We start from the raw sequence: 14,739 nt of genomic DNA, 5'->3' as shown, positions 1-14,739 counted from the left end.
CCTTATTAGTGGATTTTGCTATCAAGTCCCCAAACAGAAATACAGTATAGTAAGATGAAATGTAACTTAAGCTTGTTTTGCAAAATAATGATTTCATTGGAATGGGAAATAAGACACTTTATGAAGAAAATGAGGAAGACCTAATACTACCAGTCCTACTACTAAGAGCCATAACAGGCAGGAAAATAGATTTCTGCGACAGCTTAGTTGGGGTCTGGGCATCTTAACTCTTGTCTTTCTCCTCCTCAGTTTGCAAAATAGTTTAATGCAACAACACGTCCCATTATATCCATTTGCATCTGCCTGGCATTTTTCAGATCTCAGGTGCACTCAACTTTCTTTGGGTTATGCCCTGCCATCAGGTCCTGCCTAGCCAGATATTCCAACTTCCTCAAGGATGAGGGCATGAACTTGTAGAAATTGGGCTATCGGAGCAAATTTCAGCTTCAAACTTTATTATTATTATTAAATAATGTTCAAATAAGTACAGAGCAATTTGTTGTATATCTCAACTCCCTGAAGCAGTAAGTTCTATATAATACAGAATTGGTGGTTATATGGGTTCAACAAGAAACCCAGTAATGAAACTTGCAATACTACGGGATATACAGTGGTGGCTGGCAGCACCGAGCAGCTGCAAACTAACCTAAATGGGTACCTATTAAGCAGAAGCTTAGCAGATAAAAAAAGCAAAACTCCTGTCCAGGTTGCAACCTGAGAGGAAATCTCACTGACTAACTGGCCGCCCAGGACGCTCGTTCCTCCCGGGACTGTGGCCCCCAGAAGCCAGGGAAGGGCGAGGGCGAGGGGGGCACCCCAAGTGGGCGGACACGGTCGGCTTCTTGTCCGGCGCAGGAGATGAGCTGGCTGGGAGGAAGAACCGGGAGGCGCTGGGGGAGAGGGATCGGTGGGCACCCCCAACAACTACCCTGCGAGGTCGGCCAGGCGGAGAAGCAGAGGCCGGCGACGCCGAAGGCTAAGCGGCCAGAGGGAAGCCTCGGGGAGCCCATACCGGCCTGCCCGCCCTCCAGCAGGCGGGTCTCTGGGAGGGAGCGACAGGGGCCGGCCTGGCCCATCAAGAAACGCCGGTCCGCGTTGGCCGGCATCGCCCGCGGGGGAGAGCGAAGGAGGGAGCGGCTGATCTCCGGGGCCGCCGCCTCCTCCTCCTCCTCCTCCCTCCCGGGGGGATTCCGTGGCTCCGCGAAAGGCCCCGCCCGGCCCGCGCCTCTCCGCCCCTCCGCACATGGCGGCCCCGCGACTCCCCGGCCTCCCGCCGCCGCCGCTCCTCGTCCTGATCGCGCTCGCCGCCGCCCAGCCGCCCCACGAGGCCTTCCGCGCGGGACACAGCGCAGCCTCCTTGCCCGCCGCCGCCGCGCCCCGGAGACGGTGAGGAAAGGCGAGAGGGCCGGAAAGGCTTCGGGACCAGGCCCGGCGAGGGAGGCCAGGGCAGGGACGGGGGCGAGGCGGGAGGGCGCTGCTGCTGGTCGTCTCCCCTTCCCGCCGGGTGAGCCCTCCCTCCGTGGCCCCGCCATGTCTCGGGGCGGCCTCTCGGGATCCCTCGCAGGCGGCGCCTCTCCGCCTCGGCCCCGCTGGGTGAACTCGGGGTCTCTTATGGTACCTCAAAGCGACTCCCGTGGGAATCTACCCTCAGTTCGATCTAACAGATTTTTAGAAATTGGGTTGTATAAAGCCTTGCTGTGAGCAAGTCGGGCTAACGAAGGAAGGGCCAACTCAATGCGATGATACAGTTGCTAAAGGGTCTTACGAGTCAGGAGATTCTGCAAACTGGCTCAGCTCACTTGGGCCCAGTGCAAAATTCCTCGTGATCGGCACAAAAAAATCAGTCGCCGCCCTCCCTTTGGAAACGGAAACGAATTAGTATTAGAAGCAACAGTTACTAGAAGCTATTTATAAAACTTATGAGAATACTGTATATGAACAGCAGGACATAGGAAGCTGTCCTGAAGCAAATCAGACCTCTGGTCCACCTTAGGTCTGCTTTATTGGCACTGATTGGCAGCAGCTTTGCAGGAATCTCCATCCCTTCCTGGAGATGCCAGGCGTTGTGATTTCTGCATGCAAAGTGTGTGCTCTACCATTGAGAAGAGGAGCTATATAGTACTGTATAGGTCATGCACTAGGTGAAATAGACACCAACTTGGGTAGTCTGGGTAGATGCAGAGAGTGATGGGACGGAAAGTTCCCCCTTAGAATGGTTGTCTTCCTTCCCAGATGGTGAACGGAGCAATCCAAACTCTTGGATGAGGCAGATGCATTGTTCATCCTGGCTTAGTGAAGAGACTCTGCCACCATGGCGGTCCCTGTTCCATCCACCCAACTTGGCCACCATAAACCTATGAAAAAAGTGGGTGGACTTCCGGCGGCGACGCCATCGCCGGGTGGTCGAAGGCTGCTTCGGGTCTGAAGCGCCTTGTCCATCCCGGGGGTTAGGAGCCGCGCTACCGCAGCGCGCGGCTCCGGTTGGGGTGCGGGAAGAGCGTCCCGCACCCTGGGCTCCCCGGCTGCGCCCGCGGAGGCTCCGAACCCTTCCCCTGCCCCCCTGTAAAGGGGGAGTGGGGGTGAAGGGACAACGGAGCCGGGCTTACGGGGATATGCCCCAACCGGGATGCAAATGCGGCGGCAAAGCCCGCGGTGAGCGTCTAAGTTCTACCTGTGAAGAATGGAGCTAAAGGAACCCGGTGGTCGTGAGTAAATAATCTTGGCAGAAATCGTGTTTTTGGAACGATCCGGGGGGAAGGAGAAAGGCAGCCTGCCTCCCTCCCTTCGAGCCTAAGAAATTAACCAATTTGAGGGATTGCTGCCACAGAACTGGTTATAAAGTATCTAAAATCGATACATGAGACTGGCAAACTTTTTTCTTGGGAAGCTAACTAGCGGAAAATATCTCTATTTAAAGTTGCGGTGTTTGCGCTCCAGCTTAGGAAAATGGCGACGAACAAAGAGACAGGAGAAGAAATATGATACCCACTTCCTCCTCCTCTGCCAGTATGCTGGGTTTCGTCCTTGAACTGGTATTGAACTCTGGACTAACAGATGAACAAAGGCTCACTGCCTTGAAGGTGGAACTAATTTACAGAAAAGTTAAAGTCTTGTGTGGGGGTCTGAAATGGAACCAACTGCCCACAGAGGAGGCTAACAAAACTTTTGACACTTTGGAAGAAAATCTTGTCAAAGAGCTGAGAGGATGGATGGAAAGATGGGAAGAAATGAATGAGCTACTTCGGAGAAGAAATTCGCTTGTTGGGGGTGGCAGTCCCAAGGCGATGTCAAGATTTGCTATATCCAGTCCCCGAGGTGTGAGCTCGGGGGCCAGGGATAGAGAATTAAGGTATTTACAAGAAGAAAAGGAATGCTACAAAGAACCGGAGAAGCTGAGAGAGGGAGAGTTGGATACCTCGGAGCTCGTGGCAAGGAGAGCTTTGGACTGTGCCTGGATCTGTGGACGTTGGGAGAGGGAAGTTGCATGGAAGTTCAGTGCTGATGCCATCAGGAGAAGAAGAATGGACAGAGGGGGTGTGGGGTGAAGTATTAAGTAAAATCTAAAGCAATCTGTTATGGTATTTTGAAATTGGAGGGTGAACACTGTCAACAATAGTTTGTTTTATTATTTGTTTGAACATGAAAAGAGATATTTCAAGTTTTTATGTTATTAGCAGCAGTTCAAAGGATAGAAGAGATAGATTTGATGAGGACGATTTGTGAGGATTGATGAGGATGTAGTATAAATAAAGTCAATTTAAGTGGTTTAAGTTTATAGATTAAGACGATTAAGATTAAGATGAAGATTAAGATGAATGTTTTACTTTATATATATAATTAAGTTTAATTTTTTAAATGAAGAGGTTAAAAAGTAGATTATGGATATAAACTCGAAGGTGAAAAGGCAGGGGAAGTCAACTGTCAAGATTGGAAAAAGAAATTTTTTTTTTTGAGATGTCTAATTAAGAAGAAAAATCATGGCAATTTTTGTAATAGATGTGTAATTGTATTTGTTTTGTATGTGTATAAATGTAGGTGTGGTTAAGGTTGTATGTTGTTATAAGTAAAAATGTCAATAAATTCTTATAAAAAAAAAAAAAAAAGAAAAAAGTGGGTGGGGGTTGGACACGAGTCAGCCAAGTGGCTGCTGCACCCTAAGCCAGTCCAACTACTGGCAGTGATGGAGGTTTTGGGGGGGGACGGGGGACGGGACTGAATTAGAGTAATTTGCACCAGAAATTCAGTTTAAATTCAGAGTGTGATCTAATTTATCATGTTTATCTTACTAGTATTTAATAAAACAAAGCTAAACACTTTTAAAATTGCCCCGGTTGCCTAAGATAGATAAGATAAGATAATATAATATTTCTTTATTGTCATTATACAAGTACAATGAAATTGGATACCAACCCTTACAAACAACTTGGGGGGGGCAGTTTCAGCTGCACATATATATACATACCTACCCATCAAAACTCTCCAAGGTCATATTATCTAGTTACAGCATTTAAGATGGTTATGGCTTTTGGATAGAAACTGTTTTTTAATCTATTTGTTCTTGATTTGATTGTTCTGTATCTCTTGCCTGAAGGCAGTGGTGCAAAAAGACTATATCCAGGATGAGATGGATCCTGTAAAATATTGTTAACTTTTTTAAGGCAACGGGAACTGTATAGTTCCTCCAAAGATGGGAGGGAATGACCGATAATATCTTGGGCTGTGGTTATGACTTTCTGGAGCACCTTCTTCTCCATTACATCACACATGGAAAACCAAGCACAAATACAATATGAAAGAATGCTCTCTCTATGCAGCTGCGGTGAAAGGACACCAGCAGTTTCTCACTTAGATTGTTTTTTTTTTAAGTCTGAGAAAATAAGTTCTCTGCTGGGCTTTCTTTACCAGAGCAGTGGTATTTGCACTCCCAAGTTATACCCTGTTTGATAGTCACTCCCAAAAACTTGAATTCAGCCACCTTCTCCACCCGATATTCAGGAGTTGAATATTCCCCCCTGTAGTTCACTACCAGTTCCTTGGTCTTGGCAGTATTTAGAGCCAGATTATCTTCTTTACACCAAACCCAGAGCCGCTCCACCTCATCCCAATAGGCGGATTCATTCCCTCCTGAGATGAGCCCCACCACCATAGTGTCATCAGCAAACGATGATTTTGTTGCTGGAATAGATGGCTGTGCAGTCATACGTATAGAGGGTGTGGAGTAGGGGACTCAACACACAGCCTTGTGGTGAGCCAAATAACACTTATTTGCAATGGGCATTCATTACTGAAACGGTTTCCTGCTTTCCCACACCTTCTATCCCGGCCGGCACAAGCAGATGGTCTCCGGAGGTGGTGATGACTCGACTGTTCTATTTAGTCCCCACTGTTTTTCACCAGGGGAGAAGATTGTACCCCAAACTCTGTATCTTCCAAAAGCACAGCTGACTTATTCAGAACTAGGAAGTCACTGAAGATTACAAATTATGACTTTTCTTTAGCTTTTTCAAGTAACTTTATTTTGTTATCTCCAGGTATCTTTTGTATGATGTAAACCCACCGGAAGGTTTCAATCTCCGCAGAGATGTCTATATAAGAGTTGCTTCTCTTATAAAAACTTTGTTGAAACATGAAGCTTGGGTATTGGTTCTGCCTCCCTGGGGGCGTCTCTATCATTGGCAGAGTCCTGACATTCATCAGATCCGAATTCCTTGGTTTGAATTCTTTGATGTTCCTAGCCTCAGTAAAAACATACCAGTTATTGAGTACGAAGAGTTTCTTGCAGGTAAAATATTACTATTAAATAATCAGTAAGTATTCTATGCAATCTTGAAGTAGTTTTGTGGTGGGCTTTTCTGCTTGCATTCAGTTAAATGAGGTGTTTGAAACTGACAACAATTCTAAAGTAGAATTCCAAATGAGGATATGTCTCCCCACCACTATCTCTCAGGGGGTGGAGGGATATCTACTACTATGAAGGCTAAAATATATTAGTAGGTACATGCTAGCTATTGCACAATTGCATGTGTATGCCATTTAGCAAATATTAAATTAAACAGTAATATCTTATTTGGGCATGACCATAGTTGCTTGGAGAAACAGAAGATACAGATTTTTGTTCATGTGGCACCCATTTTTGCAGTTGGCATAATGGTGGTTTCTGCTCCGGTTGCATCCATGCACAGTTTCGTTCCTGCTGCCGCCTTGCAGACTCCTGTCTTATTTGAAGGGCTGCATCATACAGATGATAGAGCAAATTTGTAGGTAGGACTAGAAGCAATGGTTTAAATCACAAGGAAGGGGATTTAAGCTAAACATCAGAAATAATTTTGTGATGGGATGAGTTGTGGGCAGTGAAACGGACTGCCTTGGAAGTAATGTTCTCTCTCTTGCTAGAGGTTTTTAAACAGAGTCTGGATGGACACCTGCAGGGGATTGTGTCTGCATTTCTTGAATTGGCACAGTGTTGAGGTTCATGCCAACTTATTAAAATCAAAAGGCGCTTTTTCTAGAAACATTTGAGATAACCTGTAGCTCTCTTCTGAATCCTCTCCAGATTATTTGTCTTTTTCTGAAGATACAGTGACCAGATTCACAGGGCTCCAACTCAAACCCCCTTTCTATTAACTGACATTCTGGTTTTTGGAGATAAATACTTTGGAAGTAACTATATGCAGCTAGATATAATGCTAGTTGCTCCACTTGGTATCTGCTGTATAAAATGCAATACATATAGATGTTATACTCATGTTCTGATTTTTGTTCATTATTCAGAGTCAGGTGGACCCTTTATTGATCAGGTGTATGTTTTGCAAAGTTATGCTGAAGGATGGAAAGATGGGACTTGGGAGGAGAAAATAGATGAAAGGCCATGTATTGACCAACTAATGTATTCAACAGACAAACATAAATACTACAGGTAATGTTCTATAATAGTGGTTGCATTACAATTACAGCTGGGCACCTAGAATGCAGATATTTGCTCCCCATGTCCCTAAATGCCCCCCCTGGAAAAAAAACTTATATTAGATTTTTTAACATTAAAACAGTTTTTCTCTTGTTCAATAAATATTTTCTTATCGTTGCATGAGCATGCTCTTCCTAAAAGAAAAATATTTATTTATTTTTAAAGATGGGCATCTTCCACTCTGTGTACAGTAAAACGCAAGATGGTTAACGGCACAGAAATTTAAATAGTCCAAAAACATACCAATGCTGCTATTGTTACATATTGCTACCTATATCAATACTCTGGCCACATCAACTGATTTTTTCTTATACTTTGGTGGGAGTTGTTTAAGGATCAGTAACAAAGTTGTTTAAGCCAGTAACAAAACCACAGGTGGAGTTATCTCATCACAAATGCACAGAGTATGGGAATCAAGACAAATTGGAGCTTTTAATACGAAGTGGAAGTACTCAGAAACTTGTGAGGATGTGGTTGTGTCCTCCTGGGTTTCATGATACAGATGCAAGGGAAAGCTGAGTACTGTGCATTCAGACATGCACTCTGAACTTTAAGAAGGCCAGTTTCAAAAAGTTTAAGGAACTACTGAGTGAAATTCCATGATCAGAAATACTCAAAGAGAAGGGAGTCCAAGATGAATAGGAGTTTCTAAAAGGAGAAATATTGAAGGCCCAAATGCAGACAGTTTCAACAAGAAAGAAAAGTGTGAGACATCTAAAGAAATGGGTGCAGCTGCATAAGGAGCGTATGGATGAGCTGAGATTTAAGAAGGGCGTGTATAAGAAGTGGAAGAAAGGGGAAATCACAAAGGAGGAGTAGACACGAGTAGCTAACAGTTGCAGGGTGACTGTCAGGCAGGCTAAAACTCGGAATGAGCTCAGACTTGCAAGAGAGGATAAAAATAATAAAAATATTTCTTTGGCTGTGTTCAAATCAGCAAGATTGTTTTAATTTCTGTCAGACTGTATATGCCAACCTGTTAATGATTTTCATCTTGTTTTATAGGGGATGGTTCTGGGGTTACGAAGAAACACGCGGCATGAATGTGGCTTGTTTATCTGTCCAGGGCTCTGCCTCTGTCGTAGCTCCTCTCCTTTTGAACATCTCTGCTCGGTCAGACACAATCTATTATTTTCTATCTCAAATGTTTCCGCATTTGCTTTGCATAGAGAAAGGCGGGCTTTAAACCCACCACCCCTTTCACTCTTAACAAGTATGAAGGTTTGTGTTTTTTGTAGTCTCACGTTGAAACCTATTGCAGCACCAGTAAGGCAGAGAAGGAGGAATCCATAAAAGCCCTCAGTTTGTAAATGATTCCCCTCCCCAAGAAAAAATGGATTGTGAAATTTTCCATTGAGGAAAATCCAAATTACCATATGCAAATTTTGGCTAATTTGTATAGGTTAATTTGCTTTTGAAAAAATATAATATCCTAGATTGAGAAAGTAATGTAGCCTTTTATTTTACTTTCATTTGGTAAAGAAATGAAATGTTAACTGCTAAGCTCGTCTAATACTGTATTTGCAATTGACATCCATTCATTCTTACTAATTAACTTATGAAACAGAAAAATATTAAATAGAAAAACAAAGCACTGGAAAATTATCTGTCCCACATCAATGGTGCCCACCTGTATTTAATAACAAGCCAGAAACGAGGTGTCCCCAAAGTACATGATCAAAATTACTTCCACAGAAAGCTAATTGTTGAGCTGTCTGGGTTTAAGATTTTCTGGGTTAAGAAAGGTTTCTCAATTTTCACCCACTGCACCCCCCCCCCAAAAAAAAGAATTTGCAGTGTTCATTTTTGTGCATCCATGGACTTCTCTGCTTCCTTAAACTATAAATTGATGTAAGCTATTTTGCAAGGGAATGTACACTTGGTTTTGTCATTTTTAGTAGGTCAGTGATGCTAGACAGAGCTGAAAATCTTCTTCATGACCACTATGGTGGCAAAGATTATTGGAATGTAAGTATTTTCTAGCCGTCTTTCCCATATGATCCACTTACTTTTTGCGCCTTGGCAAACATCGTCTCAAGGCATTTTGTATGGCATAGGTACCATTAAGAAAAGAGGCATTTTCTAGGCACTTCCACTTACTACCAAATCCTTAAACATAAACATTTACTGCAATTATTTTATAAATGATCCCAGAATATTATTTGAATTAAAGGTATGGTAATGCACCAAAATTCTGTCGAAGGAAGACCTACGCTGGTCTCTCCTGTAATCACATTAAACATTTTTAAAGTTATCTTGCAGTACATTACCTTCCTGTTATCCAACTGCAGTATGGCTTCTAATGAAATAAATAGGCCACAGTAGTCTATATCAAATCATAGATTATCCTTACCTGACCAAAACCATCCTCTAATAATCCAAGCTAATAAACTATTCTCACACTTGGTATTGCTAATCCATTGTCTTAGTTCTTTATACTTGTAGTTTACCTGGGTTTTTTCCGTCAGGGAGATCCTTAGGTATTTTGTTTTTTATATCCTGTTATATGAAGTAGTCTTGCCAGTTATTGTTTTGAGGTTATGTGCATTTCCAGAACAACTAATCCTGATTTATTTAAATTGATTTTGGCAAATCATTGTGATGCTAAGAGAGCAAATTTAGCACAGCTTCTAAATATTCACCTAAAATGAAGTATTTCAAATACTTCAGGATTAAATATTTTAGGGTTTTGGCAGAGTGAATATCCCATCCTTTCAGTAATTACATTTCAAACTGTATTACATAAAAACTGGATTATAGGGTGCTTCTGTAATATGCGTATAAAATCCATCCATTGAGTTTTGCTTCTCCAGTAGTTAACTTGGTGTTGTTGGATACATTTGATTTGATCGGTGTGGTGCTAAATAACATTGGGACTGTGCCTTTAAAGAATTTTTGTTTTAGATCTTGGAAGAACTTTAGTCCTTTATCATTTTATTTTATTTATTTTTTTGTGGCAGACTCGTCGAAGTATGGTTTTTGCTAAGCATCTTCGTGTGGTGGGGGACAGGTTTAGGACCAAATTCTTAAATTCTACTGACGAGAAGGACAGGACACAGTATTCTGAGGACTGGACAAAGATAAAGGTAAAATAGTTTGCCTGCATATTTAAACTTAGCTATTTTCTGTTTTAATTGCATTTCTGTTGGGATATAAAGGAATGGAGTCTGTGTGTTTTAAAGTGTGATGAGATGTGCTATAGAAAGGGAACATTGGCTTTTCTGGGAATGCAGGTTCTCCTCAGTGAACGGGGCCTAGACTGAGCCACTCACTCTGCCTTTGTAAGGAGCTTCTTCTTCCCTTCATGTGGAAAGAGCCCACTCCCTGTTCCAGAGCAGATTTAAAAAATAAATAAAAAAAATGAACTCTCCAGTCTGGTGAACAGTTAAAAATCCAGAGGAAGGAGGAGAAGACAGTGGGTCAGCTGCTGGGAATTTCTCAAGAGGAACAAGACAACCAGTCACCTAGCGCAGTGTCAGGAGGCTGCCCTCGCAAACAGGCAGTGAGTTGCCAGGGCTTGATCCGTATCGTGAGCCCCCGCCTCAATTGCTGAGCAATTCTTCTTTCTCCAGTGAGGAAGGCAGTGATCCCTCTAGTGGGGAGGGAGAGATGGAAATGGGAAGTAGGAGTGAAGGCTCTGGCAGGCAAGCAGAGCCCTCACACCACGCAGAGCCTGGAGGGGAGGTCCCTGTCCCGTCTCCCCACTTGCGCAGGGGGGAAAGGCACAGAGGGGGGAGGCGGGGGCTCTGCATCCCGCGCCTTTTGTGCTGGGCAAAGAACCGGAAGGGGTCATTCCCAGACTCTGCCGAAGGATGAGCTGGACGTCTTTTTCTTAGCTGCACTGTATATATCTGCACAATAAAGAAACTTAGTTTTAGAAGTTTCTGCGTCAGCCTGGTTACTCATGAGCAGCCACTGAAAACCTTACATGCAGCATTTTCTACTGCTTTCCAGACTAAAGCCCCCAAGTGGCTTGCAGGTGTTAAAAATATAGTAATCAGAATCAAAAGAGCCGATGGCGTCACCTTTTTCTTTCAGAAAGTGTCACCAAAAAACCTATTACCCTGAAAATAGATGGTTGTTAGGCTGGACTTGGAGCTTTGCAAAGTTCTTCTAAGCATTGACCAATTAGCATCTTGGACTTCTTCCTTTAACAATGCTAGAGAACGTGTGCTTATCTGCAGGATGTTTTCCCACTGAATCAATGCCATTTTATTTCAGTTTCAGCATGTACTGGTTCTTCTGTGCTAGGTAAAGCTGGGTACGGCCATAGGGGGCCCCTATCTTGGAGCCCACCTCAGGCGCAAAGACTTCATCTGGGGTCACAGAAATGACGTGCCTAGCATCCAGGGAGCGGTGGACACCATCCGAAGCCTCTTGAAGTTGCATAAACTTCAGAGAGTCTTTGTAGCCACTGACGCCATTGCAAAGGGTATGTAGCTTTAAAAAAACAACAAAAAAACCCAATACTTTAATCTTTTGTTCTAAACTGAATCTACTCACTTAGACGCAGGCGCTGCAGTGCATATTTATTTGTTCTCCAGTACTGTGGACAATATGTGGGAGGCTTTTGTAGGCCACTAGAAATATGTGGGTGGTGCTGTGGGTTAAACCACAGAGCCTAGGGCTTGCTGATCAGAAGGTCGGCGGTTCAAATCCCCACGACGGGGTGAGCTCCCATTGCTCTGTCCCAGCTCCTGCCAACCTAGCAGTTCAAAAGCACAAAGTTCAAGTAGATAAATAGGTACCGCTCCGACGGGAAGGTAAACAGCGTTTCCATGCACTGCTCTGGTTCACAAGAAGCAGCTTAGTCATGTTGGCCACATGACCTGGAAGCTGTCTGTGGACAAACGCCGGCTCCCTCGGCCAGTAAAGTGAGATGAGCACCACAATCCCAGAGTCGTCCGCCACTGGACCTGATGGCCAGGGGTCCCTTTACCCTTTAGAAAGGGCTTTGTGAGCAGATGGCTTGCCACTGAATTAAATGTTTTTACAACACAATGATCTACTGCAATAGATCTTCAGCTCAGGACACCCTTAGGCTCACTTTTTTTTTAAAACTGTGTGTGCCCATTCTCTTTATTTCCTATTAAAAACATCAACACTTAAATAAGCAGGAAGAACATGGTTGTTGCACTTCTAGTGTGTTCTGACGTAGTGTACCTTTTCAGAGACGGAAGAGTTGAAGAGACTTCTTCCGGAGATGGTGAGATTTGAACCTAATTGGGAGGAGCTGGAACTCTACAAAGATGGAGGAATAGCAATTATTGATCAGTGGATATGTGCACATGCCAGGTGACTATGGTTTGTGTGTTGTTTTTGTTTTACATTTCTATTAGAGCAGTCTTCATGCATACATATGTGCTTATCCTAATGAAGAGAGGCTTATGGCCAGCTTGTGAGGGTGATTTGTGGGGAGCGAGCATTGTGCCTCCCTCCCTAAGCTGGGCAGAAGCTTCCTGGGCTTTGGGAAGGAGGCACCAGGGGGAACATTTAGGGAGACGAGCCTAGTTCTCTCTCTCTCTCTCTCTCTCTCTCTCTCTCTCTCTCTCTCTCTCCCCGCCCCCCCCCCCCCCGGTCCACTGATTGAGAGTTATGTTTTATATCAAGTTAGGCCAACTTCACTCATGCCATGATAGGCAAAAATAAATCATAGAAAAAATTCAGATTGGCTCCCACCTTTAAAATTTGCTTTATCAGAAGGGCCTTCTGCTGGGTGGAGCCACCGGTCCATTTAGGCCAGGACTGTCTTTTCCAGGTAACAGTATTTGTGTAACATTCTCAGCATTGCTGCCTGAGATTCTTTGACCTGCAGGTGCTCGGGGTTTAACTGCATATGTCTGTGTTTGACTCAGCAGGCCTAGCATCTTAAATGGTTTACAGTGCAACTGTTAAGCAGCCACCTTTTCCCTAACTTTGTGAATTTGTTAACATGGCTGTTTCAGAGAGGAGAGTTTGACAATTGGCGTCAAGTGGAGGTTTCTTTGCACGAAGCTTGTACTCTTCTCACAGCCCCCTTTGGACACATCGATAGCTGGTGTCAGAATGCATCCTAACTATCTGATTTCCATATCATGAATGTGCTGTAGAAGCTTCTCTTACTTTCTCTGTACTCCTTCACAGATATTTTATAGGTACCTCAGTCTCAACATTTTCCTTCCGCATTCATGAGGAAAGAGAGATTCTGGGTTTTGATCCCAAAACAACTTACAACAGATTTTGTGGCGATGAAGAGAGTACCTGTGAACAGCCAACTCACTGGAAAATTGTATATTAAAATATACTGGTCCATGCAGCTGTAGTATTTAGGCGTATCAATGCAATTGAACAATCATTTTTGTAGAAATAAATTTATTTTGAATGTTGGTTTTTAATTTCTGGTGCTAAGCACATATGAATGGTGGAAGTCAGGTGCATTCAACTCACTCAGTATTATCAATGACAACTCTTCTGACAAGATACCAAAATGTTTCCCTTTTAAAAATTGATCATATATTTTCTGATGTTAAAATATTATTCTGGATACAGAACATCAGTTTGTATTATCTTCAAAGCAGAAGAGATGTTTTCTGTTTGCCTTTCTATGTTTACAAGAAATAAAATTTGTTTTTATTTTGAGAGTTGTGTGCCTCTTGCCACTTAATAATAATAATAATAATAATAATAATAATAATAATAATAATAATGAATTATTTATTATTTGTACCCCGCTCATCTGGCTGGGCTTCCCCAGCCACCCTGGGCAGCTTCCAACAAATGTTAAAATACATTAAAATGTCACAGATTTAAAACTTCCCTAAACAGGGCTGCCTTCAGGTATTTTCTAAGAAGTCTTCACACTGTATGGTTGTATGGTTAGTCTGGTAACTGATCTACCATAGGTAAATCAAGAAGGTTGTATGGGTAATTCACCGCCAACTCTGTATAATATTGTGTCTGCAAATGGAATTAGGTTTATCATGCCTCCAGACCCAATACTAATGCGTAAATCTCATGTTTATGCTTCTTGCCGCAGCTAGAACTATGAGTGGCTTCGCACTGGAAATCGACTAGCCACCTCCTCTCAAAAGTGTGGAGCATTGCACTGTCAGAACACCTGATACACAAATGGTTAATCAAAAATAGACCACCTTTATTTGACTTGGTTAAAGTTTTTCTCCTATGTTAACTCATCCACACAGCCCACTAAATCCCCTGCTCAACAGATAAAATATATGGAGCTTTATCAATAATTTGACTCCCCTTTTTCTTATATGTATGTGGCATTGCACTCAGTTGCCTCCTGGTTTTCCCCTCCCCTCTAATCTCATTTCATTTTTCTATTTTTATTTGTTACATTCATTATCCTTACTGCATTTTGTATGTGCTTATGTCAATAACCATTCTGTATGAAAAATGACCATAATAATAGTAGTAAGTTTCTAAAAAAAAAACCAAGATATTTTATGCAGATTTATTATGTATTGCTTTAGCAAAGTTCTAGTTATGGGTACACGCAGGTGGCGCTGTGGGTTAAATCAGGGGTGGCTGATCAGAAGGTCGGTGGTTCGAATCCCCGTGACGGGGTGAGCTCCTGTTGCTCGGTCCCAGCTCCTGCCCACTTAGTAGTTTGAAAGCGCGTCAAAGTGCAAGTAGATAAATAGGTACTGCTCCGGCAGGAAGGTAAACGGCGTTTCCATGCACTGCTCTGGTTCACCAGAAGCGGCTGAGTCATGCTGGCCACATGACCTGGAAGCTGTACGCCGGCTCCCTCGGCCATTAACGCGAGATGAGCG

General features: G+C 43.3%; 1 protein-coding gene across 2 annotated transcripts; it reads left to right on the top strand.

Moving 5' to 3' along the window:
* Positions 1-1,212: 1,212 nt before the first annotated feature.
* On the top strand, positions 1,213-13,314 carry POFUT2 (protein O-fucosyltransferase 2). Of its 2 annotated transcripts, none has more exons than XM_033171900.1 (9): positions 1,213-1,386; positions 5,532-5,782; positions 6,772-6,916; positions 7,970-8,077; positions 8,866-8,932; positions 9,925-10,050; positions 11,216-11,396; positions 12,136-12,259; positions 13,088-13,314. In XM_033171900.1, the coding sequence occupies exons 1-9, from the start codon at positions 1,244-1,246 to the stop codon at positions 13,239-13,241; spliced, it is 1,299 nt and encodes a 432-aa protein (XP_033027791.1). In that variant the 5' UTR covers positions 1,213-1,243; the 3' UTR covers positions 13,242-13,314. The 2 variants fall into 2 exon arrangements, with proteins under 2 accessions (XP_033027791.1, XP_033027782.1); XM_033171891.1 differs by having other exon boundaries at positions 8,863-8,932.
* The last annotated feature ends 1,425 nt before the right edge of the window (positions 13,315-14,739 follow it).

The sequence above is a fragment of the Lacerta agilis genome, chromosome 1, assembly GCF_009819535.1.
Source record: "Lacerta agilis isolate rLacAgi1 chromosome 1, rLacAgi1.pri, whole genome shotgun sequence".
Classification (NCBI taxonomy): domain Eukaryota; kingdom Metazoa; phylum Chordata; class Lepidosauria; order Squamata; family Lacertidae; genus Lacerta; species Lacerta agilis.
This window is presented reverse-complemented; position numbering and strand designations above follow the sequence as displayed.